The sequence below is a fragment of the Lissotriton helveticus genome, chromosome 10 (assembly GCF_964261635.1).
Source record: "Lissotriton helveticus chromosome 10, aLisHel1.1, whole genome shotgun sequence".
In the NCBI taxonomy this organism is placed as follows: Eukaryota; Metazoa; Chordata; class Amphibia; order Caudata; family Salamandridae; genus Lissotriton; species Lissotriton helveticus.
Window position 1 is genome coordinate 1217807439 of NC_136071.1, and position 27009 is coordinate 1217834447.

The following is a 27009-nucleotide window of genomic DNA, read 5'->3' on the forward strand; positions in this document are numbered from 1 at the left end:
CCCGATCGTGATCTTCGAAACCTTCGGGGCATAGCTCGTCCCCTGAGCTATCAGCCGCGGCCCCATAAATCTCTTCGACGTCCCCTACCTCGTCGACGTATTCAAGGCCTTGACCCACGACTCCGTCGTCGTCTACCGGATCCGCCTCGACCTCCGTCTCGGGTGGGGATATTTGGAGATGATGACCCTGTTCATCTTCTTCTTGGTCGCCGAAGATGTTTTCGGGATCCGGGGCCGCTTGTCTGGCCTCTAGGCGCACCGCGCGCCGAAGCTTGAGAGTCTGAATTGTGCGCAGGCCTTGCACTTGCCGTCGTCATGGTCCGGTGAAAGGCATTTGTTACAGACCGGGTGCAGGTCTATATGTGGGTACTTAGACCCACAGAGCGGACAGAACTTAAACGGACTCCGCTCCATGTTGAAAAGTAGCGGTCGTGTCGCGATGAGAAGGCCTCGATGTCCGAAGAGTGAAAAAACTCCGCTGAATCCGACTCCAAGAGACGGAAGAACTCGAGACCGTGCGCAAACAATACCGACGCTATGAATACAAGGCCTTTTGGCCTTAAAAAGTTAGTTTTACTCGGTTCCGACAGAGAGAAGTCGAGACCGCATCCGAACCCAATGGCGGAAAAAAACAATCTGGGGATGGAGCCGATGCCCATGCGCACTGTAGTCCAGGGGAGGAGCCACCTATCTCAGGATACTTCGAAGACTCTTCCAGGACAACAATGTGCGATCATCCGGACCCAACACTAGGCGGCGATCTAATGCTAAGATATGCTAAGATATGAATTTAGCAGCCCACATGCCTCGAACATAGAGATTGCTGCCATAATTTGTCGCCGCACAACATGGCACCAAAGGGACGAGTGGATTTTGTTACAGGACAAGTAGATTTATGAAGCAACCTGCCCCTTGGACAAGTAGATATTTTAATAAATTCCACACACCTGCTCTGGCCCGGCTGGAAAACGCGAACCTGCACCACTCTGCACCAGCAGTCCGAGGCCCAAGCTCGAGTGGACAAACACCACGAGGAGGTCTCCCCAGCGATCCGGCAACCCCTGACCTGCCTTAAGCCTTCAGCCGATGCCTGCAGCTTCAAACCGGAAGGTCCCCCACCAACCGCGACCAGGAGCTGGTAAGAAGATCCGACCCTAAAAAGGCACCCCTGCACCCGACGCCCCATGGTCTTATGTGGCCCAACCGACGGTGCCTAACCAACCCCCAACATCCCAACTTACCTCCCGAAGTGGTGATCGCACCCAGAAGACCTTCGTGCCCGAGCCTGCAGTGCCTTTGCAAACCGGAGACTCCCCAATTAAAGCTATAGCGCTTCCGACACCAAAACAGCACCCAGTCGCCCTAGTGCCGCTGAGGGTGAACCTTTGGTGCTGCCTAAACCCCCATCTGCCCTGAACTTAAGTCCAGGAACTTTGCTCCCACAACCTAGTAGCCTGCTCGTCAGCAGCCACCAACCGCAGGCCCCCTATCCCCCATTGGATAACATTGGGCCTCAGAACTCTGAACCCGGCCACCCTAGTGCCGCTGAGGGTGTAACAAGAGTGCATCCTTGACCCTGAGGAACCCTTGAGTCTAACCCCAGAATACCAACTCCTACAACAAAGTACTTACCTTAAAACCAATAACACTATTTTCCTCCATAGGATAACGTTGACTGTTTTTCTATGAAAAGTTTCTAAGTGTGGAGTTGGAAAACCTAGGGAAATACTTTAAAATTGTACTAACAAAAACGATTTTACTTACCGGTTTGCAGGAAATGTCCCAGTGTAGTATCGCGGTATACTACACTGTGTAACAAAAGTAATCTCAAAAGTTACTTTCCTGTAATTTTACTCAAAAGCTCATTCAAAGTATATACTATACTTGAAAAGCATTGCATTATCAGTAACACTACTGTAATCAAATCAAAATACATTTACAATTGCAATCCAAACTGTGTTACAATCTGTATATTTGCTGCAAAGTACTCATCACTTACCTGTGACAGGCTTGGTTGGTTCTAGGACATAAAATAACTAAAATAATCGTTTTATACAAAAACAATTGGTCTGAAGTTCAGTTCTTGAGTGTGTGAATTAATTTGCTGACTGTGTGTGTACAACAAATTCTTAACACTGACCTCGGATACTGTCTTACTGCTCGACCACACTACCACCAATAGAGTGAGGTTCTATCTAACTTCACCTCTGCCTATCTTTGGGGTTCCACTGGATTCTGTGCGCACTATACCTCACTTTGGTACAGTATATACAGAGCCAGCCTCCTACATATAGTGCACCCTTCCTTAGGGCTGTAAGGCCTGCTAGAGGGGTGAATTACCTATACCTCCAGGCAGTGCTGGCTGGCATGACACCCAGGAGGGCGCTATGTCGACTGACGTTTTCTCCCTCACAGGGGCATGCAAGCCGCAAGGGGGGGGTGGTCACAGGGTGAAGGAAGTGACCTGATTAGGGTCACCCGGGTCACTTGCGACCACCCCTCAGCCTTCCGTACAAATGAAGAGTCGGTCAGACAGCAGAGAATACAAACCAAGTATATTTTATTCAAGGTACACTCAAGCAGAGTCTGGTCTGACCAGCCTCCTGGTATTGCTGCAGAAGGACTGACTTCAGCAAGCATGGCAATACATTATGTACAATTCAGAACCAATAAAGATATGCCCGACTGGAAATTTCCAGTTGGTGGCTGGTGAACAAAGGGGATACAGAAGAACGGGTTTCGATCCTGAGACCGGGCACATGGTATCTCAGCGCCAAGGTCACTCTGCCTGTGCCCGCTGCTCTAAGGGTGGGAGCAGGCCTATCTAGAGGGAAAGGTGTGCACCACAAGAAAAGTGTATTCATTAACACAGCAAAGCTCAACCTTGGAGAAACGAAAACTATTGCAGCTGCTTTTATCAGCGGCGTTGAGACAGAAGTTAGTTTCAATCATAACTCAAAAAGGCGGCTGAATATAAAATGGTGCGGCAAAAGTGGAGAAACGGACCGTAAATAGAAGTGAACGCATGCATTTCGGGCGTGCTAATAAAAAAAATAACAAAGATGAAAGGTCTTACCGCCATGACGGCCCTGGCGGAGTATCCAGTAGGGTGTTACTCGTGCTGTGACTGGTAAAAAGTGCGAGTGCGGCGTTAACGTGGGGGGAAATGAACAGTGTCCCAGAAGTGAACCCTACGCGGGTTAGTTACGATGTTAGAAAGACCAGAATGGCAAAAAGTGTAAAAAAGGAATAATGGAAAAACCATGAACACATTTCTACAAGAAACATGGTGGCCATATTGGAAGGGTTAAAAACGTATGCCTTGTGGAGGCCAATTGGAATATACAACAAGCATTAGAAATGCAATCGGGCTCGGATTTATTTGAGTTTGAGCTAATGGCATTGTAAATGCCAATGTATTGTTGCTATGTGTTATGGAATGTGTTCATGTGGTGTGTACTGCCAGTGATCTCCTTGTGAGTGTGAGAATATTGCACCGTTACTGCCTGTGATGTCCTTCTTGTGAGTGTGAGGAGCTTGCACCTCTGCTGCCTGTGGTCTCCTTGTGAATGTAAGAAGCTTGCACTGCTGCTGCCTGTGATGTCGTTCTTGTGAGTGTGAGAAGCTTGCACCGCTGCTGCTTGTGATGTCCTTGTGAGTGGGAGAAGCTTGCACCTCTGCTGCCTGTGGTCTCCTTGTGAGTGTGAGAAGCTTGCACTGCTGCTGCCTGTGATGTCGTTCTTGTGAGTGTAAGAAGCTTGCACAGCTGCTGCCTGTGATGTCCTTCGTGCGAGTGTGAGAAGCTTGCACCGCTGCTGCCTGTGAGTATGAGAAAGATTGCATTGAGCATCTCTGTGCTGTGCCTGTTCTTTGTAAGGGACTCTTGCTCTGTTGCTGCTGCTGCCTTGGCACAGTACCTGCTGTGAGTGTGTAAGGGAAGCTTGCACCACTGCTGCTTGTGATGTCGTTCTTGCGAGTGTGAGAAGCTTGCACCTCTGCTGCCTGTGGCCTCCTTGTGAGTGTAAGAAGCTTGCACTGCTGCTGCCTGTGATGTCGTTCTTGTGAGTATGAGAAGCTTGCACCGCTGCTGCTTGTGATGTCCTTCTTGTGAGTGGGAGAAGCTTGCACCTCAGCTGTCTGTGGTCTCCTTGTGAGTGTAAGAAGCTTGCACAGCTGCTGCCTGTGATGTCCTTCTTGTGAGTGTGAGAAACTTGCACCGCTGCTGCCTGTGAGTATGAGAAGATTGCATTGTGCATCTCTGTGCTGTTCCTGTTCTTTGTAAGGGACTCTTGCTCTGTTGCTGCCTTGGCACAGTACCTGCTGTGAGTGTGTAAGGGAAGCTTGCACCACTGCTGCTTGTGATGTATTTCTTGCGAGTGTGAGAAGCTTGTACCTCTGCTGCTTGTGGTCTCCTCGTGAGTGTAAGAAGCTTGCACTGCTGCTGCCTGTGATGTCGTTCTTGTGAGTGTGAGAAGCTTGCACCGCTGCTGCTTGTGATGTCCTTCTTGTGAGTGGGAGAAGCTTGCACCTCAGCTGCCTGTGGTCTCCTTGTGAGTGTAAGATGCTTGCACAGCTGCTGCCTGTGATGTACTACTCACTACTCTACTCACTACTCACTACTCTGCACTCACTACTCACTACTCTAGTCACTACTCTGCACTCACTACTCTACTCACGACTCTACTCACGACTCACTACTCTACTCACTACTCTACTGACTACTCTACTCACTAGTCTACTCACTACTCACTACTCTGCACTCACTACTCACTACTCTCCACTCACTACTCTACTCACTACTCACTACTCTGCACTCACTACTCACTACTCTCCACTCACTACTCTACTCACTACTCATTACTCTGCACTCACTACTTTACTCACTACTCTACTCTACTCTACTCACCTCACTACTCTACTCTACTCACCTCACTACTCTACTCACTACTCTACTCACTACTAACTACTCAACTCACTACTCTACTCACTACTCTGCACTCACTACTCACTACTCACCTCACTACACTACTCACTACTCTCCACTCACTACTCTACTCACCTCACTACTCTACTCACTACTCTACTCTCTACTCTCTACTCACTACTCTACTCTACTCTCTACTCACTACTCTACTCTCTACTCACTACTCTACTCTACTCTACTCTCTACTCACTACTCACTACCCTACTCACTACTCTACTCACTCTCACTACTCTACTCACTTCTCACTACCCTACTCACTACTCTGCACTCACTACTCTACTCACTTCTCACTACCCTACTCACTACTCTGCACTCACTACTCTACTCACTACTCTACTCTCTACTCACTACTCTACTCTACTCTCTACTCACTACTCTACTCTCTACTCACTACTCTACTCTACTCTACTCTCTACTCACTACTCACTACCCTACTCACTACTCTACTCACTCTCACTACTCTACTCACTTCTCACTACCCTACTCACTACTCTGCACTCACTACTCTACTCTACTCTCTACTCACTACTCTACTCAGCACACTACTCTGCACACTACTCTGCACACTACTCTGCACACTACTCTGCACACTACTCTGCACACTACTCTGCACACTACTCTGCACACTACTCTGCACACTACTCTGCACACTACTCTGCACACTACTCTGCACTCACATCTCACAACACTTACGACTTGAAAGCGCTGCAACAAAAGATGTTACAGTTAACCAATGAATTGGTACGCAGTTTACATACATAGGAAGGATGGACATTTACGTTGGCTTTGCTTGTTCTTCCTATCAAAACCGATGTTCGCAGCAAGAGTTTAACTCAGTGAGACATCTTGCTGTACATTATGCGTGTTAGTGCTTACAAACTACTGTATTCAAACTACGTTTTGTAGTGTTCTGCTCTGCAGTGCCCTGTATGACCTCTGAGCCCTCCATTGCCATTTGACCCGCACTAAAGTGCACAGGTGCACATCCTCTCCCTGGCCCAGGGCCTGGGTTATTGCCCTGTGTCCTTTATGTGCTGCGTACAAGTGCCTAGATCTGCTTGCGTCCGTTCTGCCGTGCCATGAATAGGCGCTGGAAGGAAGCGTGTCACCTCTACATTCATTGTGTAACAGTTTGTTCTAGCCTAGGCAGCAGTGTAGCTCACTGTATGTCTTGTGCTGTGTCATGCTGCACTGCATTCTGCAGCATTGTCTCCCATCTCATTGTCTCGCCTAGCCGGCTTTTCAAATTTTGGTTATCCATTTGTTGTTGAAAGTGATTCTCCCCGCCAAACCTCACAGGTTATTTGTTCGTCGCTGCATATTTGTTCTAGTGCGGAGAAGGGATGTTCTTGTGCAAGATCCTTGTCGATAACACCTACATCCGGTCTTCGTCCGGCTTTCCAGTTCTGCATCTGCAGTCAATGCTATTGGTCTTTGTCTGTCTTTTAGTTTTCCCAACTCTACTTTAATGATAATCAGCATTTCATCTCGCCACCGTTAGAAACATAGTTGGTCTCGTTCATTATGCAAATATCCAGTTTTCTGTGTTTCATGCAGCCGCAGCCCGGTCAGCTTGGCCTACCCCAGGTGACAGGAGAGGGGGAGGATGGAGGGGGGTTGAGGGGGGAGGAGGGGGGGGGGGGAACTGGAGCACTCTCAACCCAATGGGCTTTGCATTATTTCTTTGGTGTTTTTTTAGCTGATCTGAGCCATAGTTTTCATCCGTTTATAGTGCCTGGTGCGTTTCTCAGTGAAAAGATTTGTTGTAGTTATTAGTTTTCACAGGTGCTCGGTGTGAGCTGCTATAACGCATATTTACGTGCTCCGACTTAAAGCATTTTTTCCTTGTAATCCCCTCTAGAAATGTCCTGGCCTTTTTGACATAATCCGCGAACTCCTTTTGGCCCGTGTTTTGGCAAGATAAGAGTGTTCCTGCTCGAAATAGTGTGTTATAAGAATACATAATCCTTGTATCCCACCTTCTTAAAGATTGATGGAGTTTTGGCAGCGCAAATCACGAACAGCTTGGATCCGTGTGCTGTGTTGTGTTTACACAGGCGCTCCTCGCATTGTGATGCTTTACAATTTCAGCTTGGCAAACCGGTGCAGACTAGAGCGCCTCGCAGTTCGGTGCTTCTGCTGCCGCTGCCCTGCGCGTGCCCATTACCCAGTGCGGATGGGCTTGGGGGCCATACGGGAGCACAGCGGCGCTGCTGCTGCCACTTGCACGTCCCCATAAACTGCAGAGAGCACCGCAGCACATCTACTGCTCCTGTCACGTGCCCATAAACTACACACTAAATCAGGCGGGGAGACGGGGGGTGAGCCAGAGAGCGGCAGAGCAGCTCCCCGGGCCGGCAGGAAGGAGCCGCACATCGCGTCTATGCCTGTGTGCACGTGAGGACGCGCGCCAGACAAACACACTGCTAGATGGTGAACGCGCGCACACCATCTGGAATGCATTACACGGCCACCCTGACAGCTCCTAATTATAATTAATGTACTTCTTTGCGCGAGCACGAACGAAATATGCCCAAGATGGCGGAACAAAACTACATTTACCCTATCACTTCAAGCCTATTAAAACGACAACACAACGAAGACGAATCACTGGCCAGATGACAGAACACGCAAAGGAATGTGTGGAATTTTTCTCGGCCAAAGCCCTAGGAGATACTTCTTTTTTTTCTTCTTTAACATTAGTTCTCGAAGCTCCTCCCACTTTCAGTGGGGAGGAGTCCGAGCCCTAAAAACTATGGGGGCCATTTAAAAATGGTTAAGTGCAATTGGGCAGTAGCCGTATGAGAAAAGTAAATAAGGCTGATAAGACGAGGTAAGAGAGACCAGACAAGAGAGGATTGAACAAACATACAATAGACACAATAAATCAGGAGAAATGCCATGAATCAAAATTTAAAAAAATGAAAACAAACAGCAAAGCCAAGACGAACAATTTTTATAGAAAACTGCTCAATTCAACACGGCCGTTCAGACCATTCGGTAGAATAGTGTCCAGTAATTTTGTACAAAACAATTCTCGTTGGGAGTAAATATTTGTGATTATCACAACCTTCACAGATATTTACAGTCTTTAAAACCAGGTAACGGAGTAGGCAGAGGTTATGCTTGGCATCCAAAAAGTGTGTGGCAATGACAAGACTTCTGGTTCATGTTCCTGATATTGCTCTTGTTTGTTTGTTTTTTTTGGTAGAGTTTTATATAGCGCGAACTAGACCCAAACTGAATCAGGTATCAGAGCACTTTACATAGAACAAGTTAAGTTTTTACATGAAAACACACACTTTCATTTTTAGGCACGGGGAGATTAAGTGATTTGCCCAGAATCACAGGAGGTTTTTTGGCGTCGACTCAAACCCAGATCCCCAGGTCCGAGGTCGAGCGCCTTAGCCGTTAGGCCAACTCCTCTCCCCCAGTGTTCTCCCTCTCCCTCTTGTGTTCATTCAGTCTGATTTTTATCTTTAGCTCTGTTTTCCGAACGTATTCGCGTCCGCATGGACATTTCAAAGTACATTACTTTCTTGGTGTCCCACGTGGCTGTTACCTTGAGCTTAATTTTGTTACCTTTCCGAGGGCGAGGGATATATGTGCCTTTAATAATGTTGTTACAGTTATTGCAGTTGAGACACGGACTGGTGCTTTGATGGGGCATAGTAGTGAGATTCAATTTCGATTTAAAGAGCAGTTCTTTGATGTTCTTGCTTCGCTCATAAGTGAAAAATGGCTGTTCTGTGAAAATCCCTTTTAAATCAGACTCTAGCTGTAACATCGACCAGTGCTTTAGGATCCTTTTCTTGAATTAACAACTGTGGTTGGAAAATTTCAAAGCCAACACAATCCGGTCTTTATTTGTTTTGCTGAGTGGGCGTTAGAAGCTCTTCCCGAGTTCTAGATCAAGCATCTCTTGAGGATACCCTCTGCTGGTGAATCATTGGAGCATATCCGTGGTGTTTGTGGATAGCTTCGCGGGATTAGAAGTCATTTGTTTGACCCGAAGTAATTGGGAGTAAGGGAGGTGTTTTCTCAATGAGTATTCATGGAAACTGTTGTAATGCAATAAGTTATTGCCATCGGTGTCTTTTCTTAAAGTATTTGTTTCCAGTTCACTGCCAGCCTGAATGATGGATACGTCCAAGCAATTGATAGTCGTGTTGCGGATATTGTGAGGGAACTCAATCCGGGCATTGACACAGTTCAACTGTTTGGCAGTTGAAAGATCTTGATAAAATCCGTTCCATACCAAAAAAGATGTCATCAGTGTATCTGACAAACATGTCGTGATGATCTATCCAAGGGTCGACAATAAGGATGTGGTCAAGTTCATACTTGTGCATGAGCAGGTGAGCGTAGCACGGTGCTGCGCAATTACCCCTAGAAGTTCCACTGAGCTGGAGAGAGTACTCGTTCTCCCACGTGAAGTAGCTGTGATGCAAGGTATAGTGCAAGAATTCAAGTAAAAAGACCTTCAGGTCTTGATCCAATTCTGTGGTGGTGGGTAAACACTCCACGGCGTCCATACCCATATCACGAGGAATGACGTGTGACTGAACGTCAATAGTGAGGAGTGGCACGCTTTGAGCACCCTCCATATTAATGGAGCGGATCTTGAGCAAGAAGTCATTGATATCTTTAATGTAAGTTGACATTTCGTGTACCAGAGGTTGGAGATACTGGTCGAAATACTTGCCAATGGGTTCATTAATCGTCCAAGCATTGATACTATGGGTCTAAACTGCGGTTTCATGAGATTCTTGTGAATTTTCGGCAGCAGGTATATCCTGGGGCTTCTGGGATTGTCCAGCAATAGAAACCGTTTGCCACCCTTAGTGATGGTCCCGTTCATGACAGCAATGTCAAGGATGCGTTTAAGAACGGTTTTAAATTCATCAATGGGATTTTTATCCAACTTCATGCAAGTTAAAGGATCTTAGATGTGTTTTTGGACAGAATCCATGATCACAAGCTCTCCTCCTTTATGCGCTTTACTGCATGTAATGGCGGTATGGTTGTCGATTGTTTCCGAGATAGCCCGTTCCTTGATGGAAAGGATGGAATGTTTGGTTCTTTTTCCTTTGAATGTTTTTTGTATGTCAGGTTTAATCACAATTTCAAACAAGTCTAGGACCTTATGACTCACAGGAGGCATGTAATTGCTCTTCGCTTCGGGAGAGGGGTTGGCCTAACGGCTAAGGCGCTCGACCTCGGACCTGGGGATCTGGGTTCGAGTCTCGGTAACGACGCCAAAAACCCCCTGTGATTCTGGGCAAATCACTTAATCTCCCCGTGCCTAAAATGAAAGTGTGTCCTCATGTAACGTAACTGGTGCTCTGTAAAGCGCTCTGATAACTGATTCGGTTCTAGTTCGCGCTATATAAACTCTGCAAAACAAAAAAAACAAAAAAAATCCTTTGAGTGTTCCTTGTTCTTGGCGTGGTTGATCATCTGTAATATTAGTAAAAAAAAAAAATTGAGGCGGAGGGTACGCATGAACTTGAAGCGGACTTCCATTGCAAGTGGGTTAAATTGAAAGGTAGGGACAAATGATGCGCCCTTTTGGAGAGTACTGATTCCTGCTGCACTCCAGGGATAAGAGGAAATATTGAGGACTAATTCTTGCTTTGTTAGGTTAGTTGGCTTTCGGTTATTCTCTTGGAGGACAAGGGGCCTATTCTTGTTTCTGTTTCTTTGTTTACACCATCTGGTTCATCTGTTCCCTGAATTTGAAATTGATCTTCAATATCTTGTAAAATAAACATAGTTTGACTTCTTCCCACTGTGTATTCGCTGATCAAGATTGGATGAAGCTCCTTCAGGGGTTTGGCTGTGCATACAGGGGACGTTACCTGGTGGGATAACGCTTTCTCAGTTCATTACGATTATGCCGGTGATCAGTCAAGTGATTCCCTGGTTGCACGCAGAATCTCAACTTAAATTTCTCAACCACAGTTTAAGCCTTAGGTGTGCATCTACCAACACCCCCTGACTTTTAGGTTTTGTCTGCACCAAAACATTCTGCAATGGCAGTGTGTATGTGTTAGGTGAGGGGTCTCTGAGGGCGGCACAATACATGCTGCAGCCCTCAGGGGCCCTCTCTGGTCACAAGACCCTGGGTACCTATGGCACCTTTTACAGGGGACTTAAATGTGGGCTAGAAGAGTGCCAATTGTGGAAACAAATTTACAGTTTGGGAAAAAAAACACCGGCACTGGGAACCGGATTGGCAGGGACCCCGTGAACATTCAGTCAAAGTGCATCAGATATCAGGCAATAAGTAGGGGGTAAATCCACAAACAGAAGGGTCGAGAGATGATGCCTTCCCTCGTTCTCCCAACAAATCTATATAACTCACTTTACGAGAAGGACCCCGAACATGAGATAAAGAAAAAAATCAATCACCCACTAAAATTGGGACTGTTGGCCCCAAATGGATAAGGGGGAAAAAAGAAGAGGGTATAGCATAGGAATTAAAGAGAGAATCTCTTTGGAAAATCCAAAAGGTTGTAAATACTGCCCTCACCCGCTAATTAGTGGCAGGCTCCTTGCTATGCCACGGCGCAGAACGACGCACAAGTTGGAGCGCAATCTTGTTTTATAGATATATACATATAAACAAAAAGGAGCAATTCCAGAACTGGGATGCCTGTTGCAGAGAAGATAAAATGTTAAAACGGTACCTAGAAACCCAATACCTTTATTGTGGGTCATACTCGGCAGGATTAAAAAAGGTTATTTGGGGTATATAAGAGAGGCAACGTCTCCGGTACCCTATCTGCTGTATCAACATGTTTCTGCCCTTTACTGCTGCCCGGTGGGGTCGTTGGCATTCATCAGGGTACAGTGGAAGACTCATCTGAATAGCCAAGTGTTCCAAATCAGCCATCAGCGAACCGTGAATGTTTTTACCATCAATGGCATTAGTGATCGAGATTGCAACTCTGCAGGTGGTGCCTTTCCTTTCAGCTTTAAATCGAGAGGACCACCCCTTGGAAGCAGGAGGAGGGTTTGTGGTGGGGTGAGCAGTCTCCAAGCTGAACCCACTCAGTTTTCTCCTTTTGTCCACCGTGTATGGATACATTTGTGGAGCACTTCTGATAGACTCCTTGCCAAACTTCAAGGGCAAAAAAGCAAACTTATGTTCTCAGGGTTACGACTGAAAATGGCTTGATGAGGTCTTCTGTGCTCCACACACCTCACAAGCGCCAACGACCGGCCTTTCCTCAGGAGTGTCGGAGGAAGCAAATCCACAGCCCCCAGTCTCAGCCATCATGAAACACGGATGCTAACCAGACCCCTAGTAGATGTGATTGAGAAAAAGAATTCAGACGAAGGCTAAACAAAGAATTATATTAAGATGTAGAGAGCGATCAGAAGTGTAAACATCAGAACTTGAAATGCAGTCCTCATTACAACAGATAAAAAGAGAAACAGTGAGAGGAGGAGAAAGAAAGCTAGAACTGGTCTACCAGCCCTAGTATCTTAGACTCTCCTTCATGGGACAGCACACCTACCAAGCTCAGGCCAGGACCGAGAACCAATTGAGGCAGAGGTCCGGAAAGAACAGCTTAGTGGACGTGAATCTGGCTCGGCTACAGGGTTTGACTCTGCATCACACACGTCTACCTCTCATTACTGAAGCAGATTAGCTGGTTTTAAATAGCTGATCTTAAATGTTCCTTTATTGCCACAGTATAGTTTTGAATACATGACGCTTTCCTGTGCAGATCGGTCACCTGGAGAACAATACTTTTATCTCACATCAGTGAATTTGCTGCATAAGACAGCTCAGAGAGGAAATGCTGCCCCAGCAGCTCAGCTCTGTTTTTCACAAGTATTCTTGAAGTAATAGGTTTCCACGGATACACCCTCTGACTTGGCAGGTTGCTCATGAGAAAAATGCCCAATAGATCCTGGTCTGTACCAACACAATGCTATAAATAACAGGTGTGCACGACGGCAGCCAAATACCAAGCATACCTTGTGAAAGCTGCATTAAGTGGGTGTGCAGGGTGGCGGGAATGACAGGTTCTGGAAGTTCCTGAAGGAAATATCTAAGAAGACTTATGGCTGAAGGAACATCTGCTTCCTTGACCAGGTCCACCTCTTCTCCACTCTCGTACCTACGGCGAAGCCACTCGACCGTCTCCGCATTTCCATTCACTTGAAACAGGCCCTCTCGGTCCAGATGTCCTAATTAGAGAAAAGATAATACTTCAACATGGTGTACCAGAGACCACTGCAAAGCAAAGGCACAGAAACAAGGTTTTTTATCTTTTTGAGTTTTCAAAGTGCTGCTTCTCAACAGGTCACAGCACTGGACTGACAACACTGCGAGCATGAACATTGAACTCAAATAGAACAAGCATTTGCAATGCAAAAGGACTCGCATTTCCTAGAGTTTAAGCTATTGGCATTGTAAATGACAATCCACAGAAATGGGAGCGGGACCCAATTGTTAAGAAAAGGGACAGGGTCAAAAGTAGATTGGCCAATAAAAAAATGTCTCCCGTTCACATTCACTGGCTCATATCATCCAGAAATAACTACCATATGGCTTCTGGTCAGAAGAAAGAGTCTTTGTCACTAAAACAAAAAATGCATCACTGAACACTCATACTTGTATTCATGTAAAAGTCTGATTTATTACACTTTTTTTCATAAATATAAATAAAATATATATTGTGCAGAATTAAAAGAAAAAGATCCTTACTTGATTCAAATTCTCTAAGACATAAATTCCTCAGATAAAACCACTGATTCAGTTTAATTCATTAATCAAACAATTCTAACCATTCTATAACATTAAAATGTATCAATAATTTAAAAATCAGTAATAAAAGACTCAAATATTCATTACCAAATTACATAAAAATTACAGCACAAAAAAATGCTGGCTCGGCGTTTCGGTGGTTTTGACTATTCTCTCCACCTTCTTCAGGACAAGCAATTATGTTAAAAATACGCAACAATCTAAAAAATAAATAAATAAAACAGTATTTATACATAGATAATTCACTAAGTTAATTGTGACCAATTTACAAATCCAGGGAACTAATGAGGCTGAAACAGGCTACAAGGATAGCCTCACATGAGGCTGGAGGAGGCGACAAGGATAGCTTCACTTGAGGCCTGGCAGAGGCCACAAGGATAGCCTCACTTGAGGCCTGGCGGAGGCCACAAGGATAGCCTCACTTGAGGCCTGGCGGAGGCCACAAGGATAGCCTCACTTGAGGCCTGGCGGAGGCCACAAGGATAGCCTCACTTGAGGCCTGGCGGAGGCCACAAGGATAGCCTCACTTGAGGCCTGGCGGAGGCCACAAGGATAGCCTCACTTGAGGCCTGGCGGAGGCCACAAGGATAGCCTCACTTGAGGCCTGGCGGAGGCCACAAGGATAGCCTCACATGAGGCTGGAGGAGGGTACCAGGAACTAATGAGGCTGAAACAAGTGACAGGGATAGCCTCACATGAGGCCTGGCATTGAGTACCGGGAACTAATGAGGCTGAAAGAGGCGACGGAGATGCATTAATAGTCCTTTCTATCCGCTCCCGCATTGCAAAGGTAAAAAGGGAATGTGTCTCGTTTAACATTTGTTGATTTTGCACTGCATGGGTCCATCCCATATTGTGGGACCGACTTCCTATTGAAGGGGATACGTTTAAAGAGTTTGAAATGATTTAACGTGTGTCATACCGTGTTCCTCAATGTAGTCCACAATGTGTCGGATAATGAATGGAACCTCATTGTCGGCCTGTCGTTCTTGCTGAAGCTCATCGAGCGGAATCCCAAAGATCTTGCCGGCATTAACGTTACCAGAGGAAGGGGAGGAGCTCTTCCTCATATCTCTGCTGCGGCACGAAGTCACAGCTGCCTTTTCTGTAAAACAGAGTAAACAAACCGTACATTCAGAACATTACAGACCACAACGTGCATCACACAACAGTGCACTAACAGCAGATCAGCAGCATACAGAGGAGCTCATGAGGTGCCGCGATTGGTGCACACAGCTGATCACAGCACTATACCACTGCATGGACAGACCAGTAGCGCAGAAGAAAGTTACTTACCTCTGGTAACGCTCTTTTTGGTGAAGAGTCCTCATCCTGTGAGCACCCTCGTCACAAGACTGAATAGGAAGATTTTCACTGGAACTCTAGCGTGTCATTAGGTGGTGTTGGGAGGTTTGGCATCAGGTCCGCCACGCCACAGAAGTGACATCAAGCCCTTCAGATATGTCGGATGTGAAGTCCTTAAAAATCAGACTCCACCAGCAGTCGGATCTATTGATTGGAATCTTATTAAAATGAACCAAATGATTCCATTAGACGGAATGGGGAGCAGCTCGAGCCAGCAAATAATCTGGGGTTAGGGTATCCACAAGAAAAGGTGTTACGGAAGGTAACTTTCTTCCAATAGATGCTAACCATAGATCCCTCACCTTGTGAATAGATACCAAATCAGTACCTGTTTAGGCAGCAGGTCTGTGGAATGACTCATCCCAAGAAATCCTACAGGATAGAACGAGCTACCCGCCCTTCCTACCAGACCAGGCTAACCAGGAAGTAGCGCTTTGTTAACTTATGAATTGATGCTCACACAGCTGCCTGGCAGATCAGAGTGAGACACCGCACTCCAACGCAGTGGAAGCATCGTTTGCATGGGTGCTATGAACTGTACGCCTTCCGGAGGATGTTTCTTAGCCAGTCCGTAATAAATATTGATGCAGAAGACAATCCATCTAGAGATGGTCTTCAGTACAGCTTTCTCCAGAATAAGACCACAACGAGCTGCTCATCTTCCCGATGTGCTCTGGTGCGATCGATGGAGAAGCTCAAGGCTTTCTTGGGATCCTCAATACGAGTTTGTTGGGAAATAAAGTGATGTAAAGCAGCTGAACAGACCGCACTTGTAACTCACTCTCTCACTCGTCTGATGAGCAGAGGTGATCCCTATGAACAGCAGTGCATTGGTACAAAAGGGGCCCAAGTGAGGTAAGTAAGGAGCACATTAAGATCCCACCGAGGCATCACAAAGTGTTGGCTGGAACATGCCGATCAGCTCTTCCAAAAAATGAATCACAATAGGTGATTTGAATAACTATGGCTGAACAGGTCGACGGAACAATGACGATAAGTAACCTTCATCTGTAGCCACAACAAGGTGTTGCTGGGCTATCGAAAGCCGAAATTTTATGTCACACAAACTGCGCCTGTAGAGACTGGGGGCTGCAGGAAAAATACCATACAGCAGACTGCTCCCAGAGGCCACAAAAACCATTTTGGTGGGAGGACGTCTGGTGGGCAAGATCAAACCAGCTACTTTGAGAGAGAGACTGAAAGCCATCAGCGGGTGCTGATCAATCTCCACTCACGGAGGTGCAGGACCCTGCCTGCTGCTGTGACAGGAACATAGTTTCAGGGGGCGTTGCCCCCCCCCCTCAGCCCCCAAATGTATTCCTTTATAAATAGTTGGTTACAAGTGCTTTATGTCGCGTATGGTGAAGTGACTGATTTTACCTGGGATTTTTACATGCCCACATTGACAAACACACACGTCTACATTTTGAAGACCATATAAATGTTGATTAGTTTGAAAAATGATGTGTATTAAGTGCCCCTAAAAATACACCCTCCTTTCTCTTTCCACTGCCATTGAGCCCCACTCATGTCCTGCTTCTCATATTGTGTTTTAACAAAACATCCCAGAGTGATATTTGGGAAATCCGAAGCTCACCCCCCCCCCCCCCCATCATATTACCATGGTAAGTCTAGGACAGTAGGGCCTCCCGATCAGAGGAGAGATGCTCACTGCCAGAAGTACAGGGAAGCACAATCTCCTCTGCCAATCGGGAGCCACTAGCATGACTTGGGCCCTGTCATTCCTGATCTTTCCGAACGCTGGGCAGGAGAGGAAGAGGCGGAAGGCACACAAGTCCCAAGCTCCAATGGCTACTAAAGGCATCTCTAAGCAAGAGCTGCTTTGGGAACTCCAACATGCAAAACCTTTGACGCTGCGAGGTCTCTGCAGAGGTGAAAAGTTCGAGCGGGGTTGTTTCCACTGCAGGAAGTAGCCACGGGCCACCTCTGAGTGAAACCACCATGAGTGAAATCACAGGCCACCTCAGAGTGAAACCACCATGAGTGAAATCACAGGCCACCTCAGAGTGAAACCACCATGAGTGAAATCACAGGCCACCTCAGAGTGAAACCACCATGAGTGAAATCACAGGCCACCTCCGAGTGAAACCACCATTAGTGAAATCACGGGCCACCTCTGAGTGAAACCACCATTAGTGAAATCACGGGCCGCCTCCGAGTGAAACCACCGTGAGTGAAATCACAGGCCACCTCCGAGTGAAACCACCATTAGTGAAATCACAGGCCACCTCCGAGTGAAACCCCCTAATTGAAATCACAGGCCACCTCCGAGTGAAACCACCATGAGTGAAATCACGGGCCACCTCAGAGTGAAACCCCCTAATTGAAATCACAGGCCACCTCCGAGTGAAACCACCATGAGTGAAATCACAGGCCACCTCGGAGTGAAACCACCATTAGTGAAATCACAGGCCACCTCCGAGTGAAACCCCCTAATTGAAATCACAGGCCACCTCCGAGTGAAACCACCATGAGTGAAATCACAGGCCACCTCCGAGTGAAACCCCCTAATTGAAATCACAGGCCACCTCCGAGTGAAACCACCATGAGTGATATCACGGGGCACCTCCGAGTGAAACCCCCTAATTGAAATCACAGGCCACCTCCGAGTGAAACCACCATGAGTGAAATCACAGGCCACCTCCGAGTGAAACCACCGTGAGTGAAATCACAGGCCACCTCCGAGTGAAATCACCATGAGTGAAATCACGGGCCACCTCAGAGTGAAACCCCCTAATTGAAATCACAGGCCACCTCCGAGTGAAACCACCATGAGTGAAATCACAGGCCACCTCCGAGTGAAACCCCCTAATTGAAATCACAGGCCACCTCCGAGTGAAACCCCCTAATTGAAATCACAGGCCACCTCCGAGTGAAACCACCATGAGTGAAATCACAGGCCACCTCCGAGTGAAACCCCCTAATTGAAATCACAGGCCACCTCCGAGTGAAAGCACCATGAGTGAAATCACGGGCCACCTCCGAGTGAAACCCCCTAATTGAAATCACAGGCCACCTCCGAGTGAAACCACCATGAGTGAAATCACGGGCCACCTCCGAGTGAAACCACCATGAGTGAAATCACGGGCCACCTCCGAGTGAAACCACCATGAGTGAAATCACGGGCCACCTCCGAGTGAAACCACCATGAGTGAAATCACGGGCCACATCCGAGTGAAACCACCATGAGTGAAATCACGGGCCACCTCCGAGTGAAACCACCATGAGTGAAATCACGGGCCACCTCCGAGTGAAACCACCATGAGTGAAATCACAGGCCACCTCCGAGTGAAACCACCAAGAGTGATATCACGGGGCACCTCAGAGTGAAACCCCCTAATTGAAATCACAGGCCACCTCCGAGTGAAACCACCATTAGTGAAATCACAGGCCACCTCCGAGTGAAACCACCATGAGTGAAATCACGGGCCACCTCCGAGTGAAACCACCATTAGTGAAATCACAGGCCACCTCCGAGTGAAACCACCATGAGTGAAATCACAGGCCACCTCGGAGTGAAACCACCATTAGTGAAATCACAGGCCACCTCGGAGTGAAACCACCATTAGTGAAATCACAGGCCACCTCCGAGTGAAACCACCATGAGTGAAATCACAGGCCACCTCAGAGTGAAACCACCATGAGTGAAATCACAGGCCACCTCCGAGTGAAACCACCATTAGTGAAATCACGGGCCACCTCGGAGTGAAACCACCATGAGTGAAATCACAGGCCACCTCCGAGTGAAACCACCATGAAATCACGGGCCACCTCCGTGTGAAACCACCATGAGTGAAATCACGGGCCACCTCCGAGTGAAACCACCATGAAATCACGGCCACCTCCGAGTGAAACCACCATGAAATCATGGGCCACCTCCGATTGAAACCACCATGAGTTAAATCACAGGCCACCTCCGAGTGAAACCACCGTGAGTGAAATCACAGGCCACCTCCGAATGAAATCACCATGAGTGAAATCACGGGCCACCTCCGAGTGAAACCCCCTAATTGAAATCACAGGCCACCTCCGAGTGAAACCACCGTGAAAGAAATCACAGGCCACCTCCGAGTGAAACCACCATTAGTGAAATCACAGGCCACCTCCGAGTGAAACCCCCTAATTGAAATCACAGGCCACCTCCGAGTGAAACCACCATGAGTGAAATCACGGGCCACCTCCGAGTGAAACCCCCTAATTGAAATCACAGGCCACCTCCGAGTGAAACCACCATGAGTGAAATCACGGGCCACCTCCGAGTGAAACCACCATTAGTGAAATCACAGGCCACCTCCGAGTGAAACCCCCTAATTGAAATCACAGGCCACCTCCGAGTGAAACCACCATGAGTGAAATCACAGGCCACCTCCGAGTGAAACCACCATGAGTGAAATCACAGGCCACCTCCGAGTGAAACCACCATTAGTGAAATCACGGGCCACCTCTGAGTGAAACCACCATGAGTGAAATCACAGGCCACCTCGGAGTGAAACCACCATTAGTGAAATCACAGGCCACCTCCGAGTGAAACCACCATGAGTGAAATCACGGGCCACCTCCAAATGAAACCCCCTAATTGAAATCACAGGCCACCTCCGAGTGAAACCACCATTAGTGAAATCACAGGCCACCTCCGAGTGAAACCACCATGAGTGAAATCACAGGCCACCTCGGAGTGAAACCACCATGAGTGAAATCACAGGCCACCTCCGAGTGAAACCACCATGAGTGAAATCACAGGCCACCTCGGAGTGAAACCACCATTAGTGAAATCACAGGCCACCTCCGAGTGAAACCACCATTAGTGAAATCACAGGTTACCTCCGAGTGAAACCCCCTAATTGAAATCACAGGCCACCTCCGAGTGAAACCACCATGAGTGAAATCACGGGCCACCTCCGAGTGAAACCACCATGAGTGAAATCACGGGCCACCTCCGAGTGAAACCACCATGAGTGAAATCACAGGCCACCTCCGAGTGAAACCACCATGAGTGAAATCACAGGCCACCTCGGAGTGAAACCACCATGAGTGAAATCACAGGCCACCTCCGAGTGAAACCACCATGAGTGAAATCACAGGCCACCTCGGAGTGAAACCACCATTAGTGAAATCACAGGCCACCTCGGAGTGAAACCACCATTAGTGAAATCACAGGCCACCTCCAAGTGAAACCACCATTAGTGAAATCACAGGTTACCTCCGAGTGAAACCCCCTAAATGAAATCACAGGCCACCTCCGAGTGAAACCACCATTAGTGAAATCACAGGCCACCTCCGAGTGAAACCCCCTAAATGAAATCACGGGCCACCTCCGAGTGAAACCCCCTAAATGAAATCACGGGCCACCTCAAAGTGAACCCCCCCCCCTTAGTGAAATTACGGGCCACCTCAGTGAAACCACCATTAGTGAAATCCTGGACCACCTCGGAGTGAAAGCCCATTAGTGAAATCACTGGCCAACTCCATGGGAAACCCCCCCCAAGTGATCCACTAGGTCACATCGGCTGAGTTGATCTTTCCTGGCATTTATAGATCCTATCGGGTGCTGTATGACCAGGGAGATGCCCGGACCTTTCAGCCACTTCCAGAGATGTAGAACCTCCTGGCAGAGGACCCACCACCCCACTCCGCAGTGTTTGTTGCAGTACTACGTCGAGGTGGTGTTGTCTGAGAGAACCTCTACCCGTTTCCCACTGACGGAGACGGGAGAAAAGCCAAGCCCTTGGTGCCAAGTGATCTGCTCACAACGCTAACAAGCTGATGTGGGGACAAGCTCTTGCCAGAAACCAAAGCTCAATGATCCCCTTCTCCTGCAGAAGACCTCCTTAAACCAGCAACAATGCATGGTCCTTACTGTTTGCTTTGGAGGGGGGGGGCCGTAGAGACTGGCCTGCCTTCGGCCCCACCATGCAGCTTCCATGTTGTATTGCCCACAAGCAGGATGCAAGAGGCAAAGAAGTCTCGGAGGCGCTCTCACTGAGATCAGCAGATTCTGTAATGTTCAAGACGAAGCAGCACAGCATTTCCAAGCCATGCTAGGTCTTCGGTCAATGCAGACACTTAATGGAAGCAGCTACTAGTGGCAACCCATACGAGTCACTGAGCTCCGTTTAAAAAGAGCAAAGGACAGGCACTTCCCGAGACACAGCACTGCTACTCCCAAAAAGTGATAGGGGTGGGACTTATGTATCCTCGCTGACGTCGCGAATGACGTCAGGGCAGAGTCACGTGGTGCCGTTCCCCCGGCGTGCAGGGATGCTGTGGCAAAAAGTTTTCCGGATCCAGTCTAACGCCTGGGGATAATTCTACGTTAAGGAATCTGCGGCTAGTAGTCTATCAGATATGTAGATTCACATGCTTTGCATTCTGCTGCTATTTAGTGTTGGGTCCGGTTGTTTGCAAATTGTTCTTCGAAGAAGTCTTTCCAGTCAGGAGGTAAGGCGACAACTCCTTTCGGTGATAGTGTGCATGTTCCCAAAGAGGGTGAGAATGGAGTAAGTGAATGTAGTGTATAGATGTACATGCGTATGTAATATGAACAACAAGAAAAACTACAGCGAGAGGTGTCCGGGGAGAAGGGTGGGCACATGTGAATCTACAGCTCTACATGCTAAGAACAGATGCTTACAGGGTAACATAATCCGTTTGAGGCATGTGTGCTGTAGGCTTTAAATGCTTTGCATAGACTATAAAGCAGTACCCTCCCAAAGCAGTTGCTAACCAGTGGGTGTGTAGATGTTTGAAATAGTATCCTTAGCACTGCCTGTCCGACATTAGCCTGTTGATGTGCTAACACATCTACACAATAATGTTTTGTAAATGTGTGTGGTGTAGACCAAGTAGCTGCCAGTTTTATTCTCTACTTATTGTATTAATGTTGCCTGCATTCTAGGCTATGCCATTTAGAGCGTTAATGGTTGCTTAGCTGCAATGTCATGAGATTCCATGTTTTCAATGTGGCACAAGACTGCTGGATTTCATCTCTCCTGGTCATCGGTTTGCTGTCTCTGCCGCTGTGTAGCTGTACAACAGTAAACTCACATCAATTATACTACTTGCGTCTGAGTTTATTACTACACTGCCTTACATATGTCAGCTAAGGGAATGTTACCTAAAAAGGCCATGGATGCTCTTACTTCGCGAGTATAATGTGCTCTAGGAGGTACTGTTAAAGTTCTTTTAGCTTTAATACAACAAGTTTGAATACATTTGACGATCCACATCAAAATGCCGTATTTTGAGATGGGCTTCCTTTTATGAGGTGGAGCAAAAGCAACACAAAGTTGTTTTGTCCTATTAATGCAGTACAATGATGCTCTTTTGACATCAAGTGTGTATAGAGCTCTCTGCGCTAGGGAATAAGGTGGAGTAAAAAAATACAGGTAACTACTGATTGGTTGATGTGAAAAGCAGAGACAACTTTTAGATTTTTACGAACAACAAGCCTCTCTTTAAGCAGTTGAAAGAAGGGTTCTTCGAAGGCTAATGGCTGTAACTCACTAACTCGTCTTAGTGAAGTAATTGCTATTAAGAAGGCAACTTTCGATGAAAAGAATTGTAGTGAACAATTGTGTAATGGTTCAAACGGTGGGCCCATATGTCTTGTAAGAACAATGTTAAGGTTCCAGACCGGTGCAGGAGGTACTCTGGGTGGTGTTATTCTTTTAAGTCCTTCCATAAAAGCTTTGATCACAGGCACTTTAAAGATAAATGTTGCCTATTCTGAAGATATGCAGCTACTGCTGCAAGGTGTAGTTGAATAGATGTGTCGACTAAACCTGCTCGTTGTAGTTGCAAAAGATAACATATAATGTTTTGGCTAGATGCATCTAGCAGATCAATTGAATTATTATTGCAATATATGACAAATCTTTTCCACTTTGCTGCATAACATTCTCTAGAGGTCGGTCTTCTTGCTTCTTTAAGAATGGTCATACACTTTGGTGGTATGTTTAGGTAACACTGCTCTATGGCTTCAGGAGCCAAATCTCAAGGTTGAGGACTTTGGGATTTTGATGTTCGATTTGTCCGCGGTTCTGTGTGTTATGTGACGCTTCTGATGTGGAACCACTGACCGTTCCAACAGTGTGCTGAGCCATGGTTGACGAGCCCATGTGGGAGCTACTACGATCAGTGTGAGAGGTCTGCCTGGGTTTCCAAACTAAAAATGGAATGAGTGGGAGAGGCAGAAAAGCGTAAGCAAATATCCCTGACCAGTTCATTCATAGGGCATTGCCTTTGGATAAAGGGTATGGGAACCTGGAGGCGAAGTCTGGTCATTTTGAGTTCTGTGCTGTGGCAAAGAGGTCTATTTGTGGAAACCCCCATTTTTGAAAGTACGGCAGGAGAACGTGTGGGTAAAGTTCACATTTTTGTATTTGCTATTGTAGTGTGCACCCCTCCCTGTGAGAGAAGAGTTTGTTGTGAGCAGGACTTGTGGAACAGGGTCGATGAAGGGCCGCCCTTTTGACAAATGTGTGTTCCTCCACTGCAGAGAGCGAGGAGTGTGGCTGTCTACCAACACTAGATCGGTCAGCTGACCCCATGGTTAATTCCACAGACGTGCTCAGTATTCCTGTAGAGGGCGCATGTTCAGTCGTGCATGAGGCGCTGTTGAGATGCATGATGCCATCATCCCTAGTACCAATTTTACGAAAAACAACGGTCCAAAGCAATTCAAAAGATAAAAGAAATGATATGCAGACCATAATAGGATACTATATATTTATCCAAGTCCAGCCGGACAGGGAGTTTATTTTTAGAATAGTCGTATGAATTGTAATATCATGAGCAGTATTTCAAAAATGTATGGCACACTCCTGTGCCATACTCAGAGCAAACAAAGTTTAGTGAAGAGAATAGAGAATAGTTTAGTTAGAGAAAGGAAATTTTTCACAGGCAAGGAAGGAGAGAGCTAACTGGACACTTTTAAGATCAGTGTTATAAGTGTCCTCCAGAGTAGTACATACAGAAAGTAATACAAAATAATTTCACTGTATGGTTACTTTAAAAGGTCGACGTTTCGATCCCGTGCTCTAAAATACATAGGGATCATCATCAGGACTGTACACATTTGTTATGCGTGGGTGAAACAAAATACCGCCTAAAGTTCAATACCCCAATATATGGCTATTGCTACACTGGGAGGGTTTAAGGTATTCCAGAATAGAAAGGCGCACTACCTAGTAACCGCACGGTATCGTGTTGTAGAGTGTCAGACTCCAGGCAAGGAGGCGGGCGGTAATCCCTCGTAACCGCTCAGAGGTGGATTACACATCCACACTAATTTGTACAAAATCAACAAAAGCCCCTGCTCTAGGAAAATATCATACAGGCTCGGTGAGTCCTGGTTATGGTGCAGTAGTGTATTGCGCACATCAATAGTGTTTCAGAGTCAACAGAAAGAAAGTTCAATGAGGTAGAATCCTTGTTATGGAAAACAAATTTATTGTTCCTCTTGTTCTGGCCAACACGTGTTTCATCGCAGGGAAACAGACTGCGAATCTTCAGGGCTTAATAAGGTTATAGGAAAACCATGGCCGGGAGGAGAAGAGATTAAAGCTGTTACGCTCGAAATCGGGTAATCAGGCGGGTACACCTGAAAAGATTCGTTCCCCCTCCTGTGGTTCCCGGTGCCGTTGTCGAACAAGATTCGCAGTCTGTTTCCCTGCGATGAAACACGTGTTGGCCAGAACAAGAGGAACAATAAATTTGTTTTCCATAACAAGGATTCTACCTCATTGAACTTTCTTTCTGTTGACTCTGAAACACTATTGATGTGCGCAATACACTACTGCACCATAACCAGGACTCACCGAGCCTGTATGATATTTTCCTAGAGCAGGGGCTTTTGTTGATTTTGCCCAATATATGGCGGTGCAAATCAACTAAAAAAAACAACAAAAAAAACGCCCCGTGCACTGTAGCTCTATGCCAGCGGTAGCACTCTGAAAACACATTTATTAAATGTCTTGCGAGCAGCGCATGCGCGCTGGCTCAGCGAGACCTAAAAATGCCACTATTTCCCACTCATGATCACAATGACCCGCCTGCGTCCTGCCTCCTCCAATGTACACACAAGTAAGAGCTCGAGTGTTTTGTCTCATGGCACAAGAGGACATGCCTCATTCTTTAGAGAAGGCACTGGTACACTATTCACAAGACAAGCAAAGGAATGAGCGTTAACTCCCATGTACTCTTGTCACACTATGGGATTGGGATTCCCCTGAACAAAGAAATTAGCAGCAAGCAAATGCAAACAAGAGGTCCCAGCAAGCACTGCCCCACAATGACCTCATACAGACCAACGACTGTTCAACTTACCCAAGTGTTCTTCTACTTGAAGGGACGTTGCTTAGTGCCGCGTCCTGGCGTGGCGCTTCATTGGGAACAGTGAGCGGTACAGTGCGTGGAGACGTACTGCTTTACACGCTGCTGGGGTAGTAAAGCAAAAACAACTAATCAGTATAAAGCCAAAGACAAAATCTAACTAAAATGCAAAAAACACAGAGAACCTCTCGAGCCCTCAGAAAGGCAGTGTACTGTTTAGACTAGGCCGTTCTATGGGTACAAGAAGGCAGTAAGGGTAAGAGTTGAAGTGTCCGGCGTTACTGCCCTGGGAGGGATGGAGGGGGTGTAGGAAGCTGGCTCTTTACATACTATACCATAGCGAGGTATAGTGTGCACAGAGTCCGGTGGAACCCCACAGGTCGGCAGAGGTAGCGTTAGATAGAACCTCACTCTATTTGGAGTAGTGCAGGCGATCAGTCAGGCAGTACCAGAGGACAGTGTAAGAATTTGAGGTACAACACAGTCAGCAAATGAATTCACACACTCAAAGACTGAACTCAGACCCATTTGTTTGTATCAAAAATATAAATGTTATTTCTAGAACAAAAAACAAAGCCAAGCCTGGTGCAGTGAAGTGAAATAATACTTTGCAAAATCTTATGCGGTGATTTACAGTTGAACGCAGGTGCAATGCAGCGGGTTGAATTACAGTGAAGTCAACAGTTTGAAATTACTTTTCAGTTTACTGTGCACGTTACTTTTGCTAATCAGTATGAATGGCCTAGATATCACACATACATTTCCTAGACAAAAGGCAAGGAATTATTTTTTAGTACATTTGCAGTTTTTCAATGTTTCATACAAACCAAGTCCACATTTAGAAGAATTCAAAGCAGTCAATGCAATCCTAATGAAGGAAATTAAGTCAACGGTTTGCAGGTCAGTACTTATTTGTGGGAGTTGGTAACCTGGGGTTAGAACCAGGGTTCCCTCAAGGTCAGGAGTGCACTCTTGTTACACCCTCTGCGTCACTTCCTGGTAGACCTAGTGCAGTGGTTTCTCTTGGTTATGATGAAGGAGCCCCTTTTAAGTAATTGTCACCAAGTTATTCAGCCCTTCATAATCATGTACATGGTTACCATTCAACCAACCTCCGAGTGTTTCCACTGAGGAGTCTACAAAATCTACCCAGGATTGGCCTTGGGTTTTCTTGGCCTTCCCAAATCTGGTCCAAGATCCCTCAATGCTGAATCCAGAGCCCCCAGGCCCGGTACCCTTCATGAGGTCATAGGATGGAGCATCGGTCTCAGTATCAGGACTCTATCCCTGCACTTTCCTGAGAACATTACCCACAGGATGGTAAAATACAGCGTCTGGTGGGTCTGTCTACCACGCCAAGCCCTCTCAAATGCAATGAACCTCTTAGTGATATCATCACCCTCAAAGTATTTAGGGAGAATCCCTCTGGGGATTTTGGAGTCAGAGAAGTCTACCTCCCTATTATTTTGCTGCACCAGAGATGGGCCCTGAGCCCATCTCAGCTCTTTCTTTTTCGATGGCC

The 27009-nt window shown here is 46.8% G+C and overlaps 1 protein-coding gene across 1 annotated transcript in view; it reads right to left on the reverse strand.

Moving 5' to 3' along the window:
• FAM13B (family with sequence similarity 13 member B) overlaps window positions 1-27009 on the reverse strand; it is a 333002-nt gene that overhangs the window by 268454 nt on the left and 37539 nt on the right. The window contains exons 3-5 of the mRNA XM_078664100.1: window positions 25482-25592; window positions 14692-14874; window positions 12977-13189 (exon numbers count right to left, since the gene is read on the reverse strand). Of these exons, the coding sequence (XP_078520226.1) occupies window positions 12977-13189; window positions 14692-14839 (361 nt within the window). The 5' untranslated portion in view covers window positions 14840-14874; window positions 25482-25592. The remainder of the gene's footprint in view (window positions 1-12976; window positions 13190-14691; window positions 14875-25481; window positions 25593-27009) is intronic.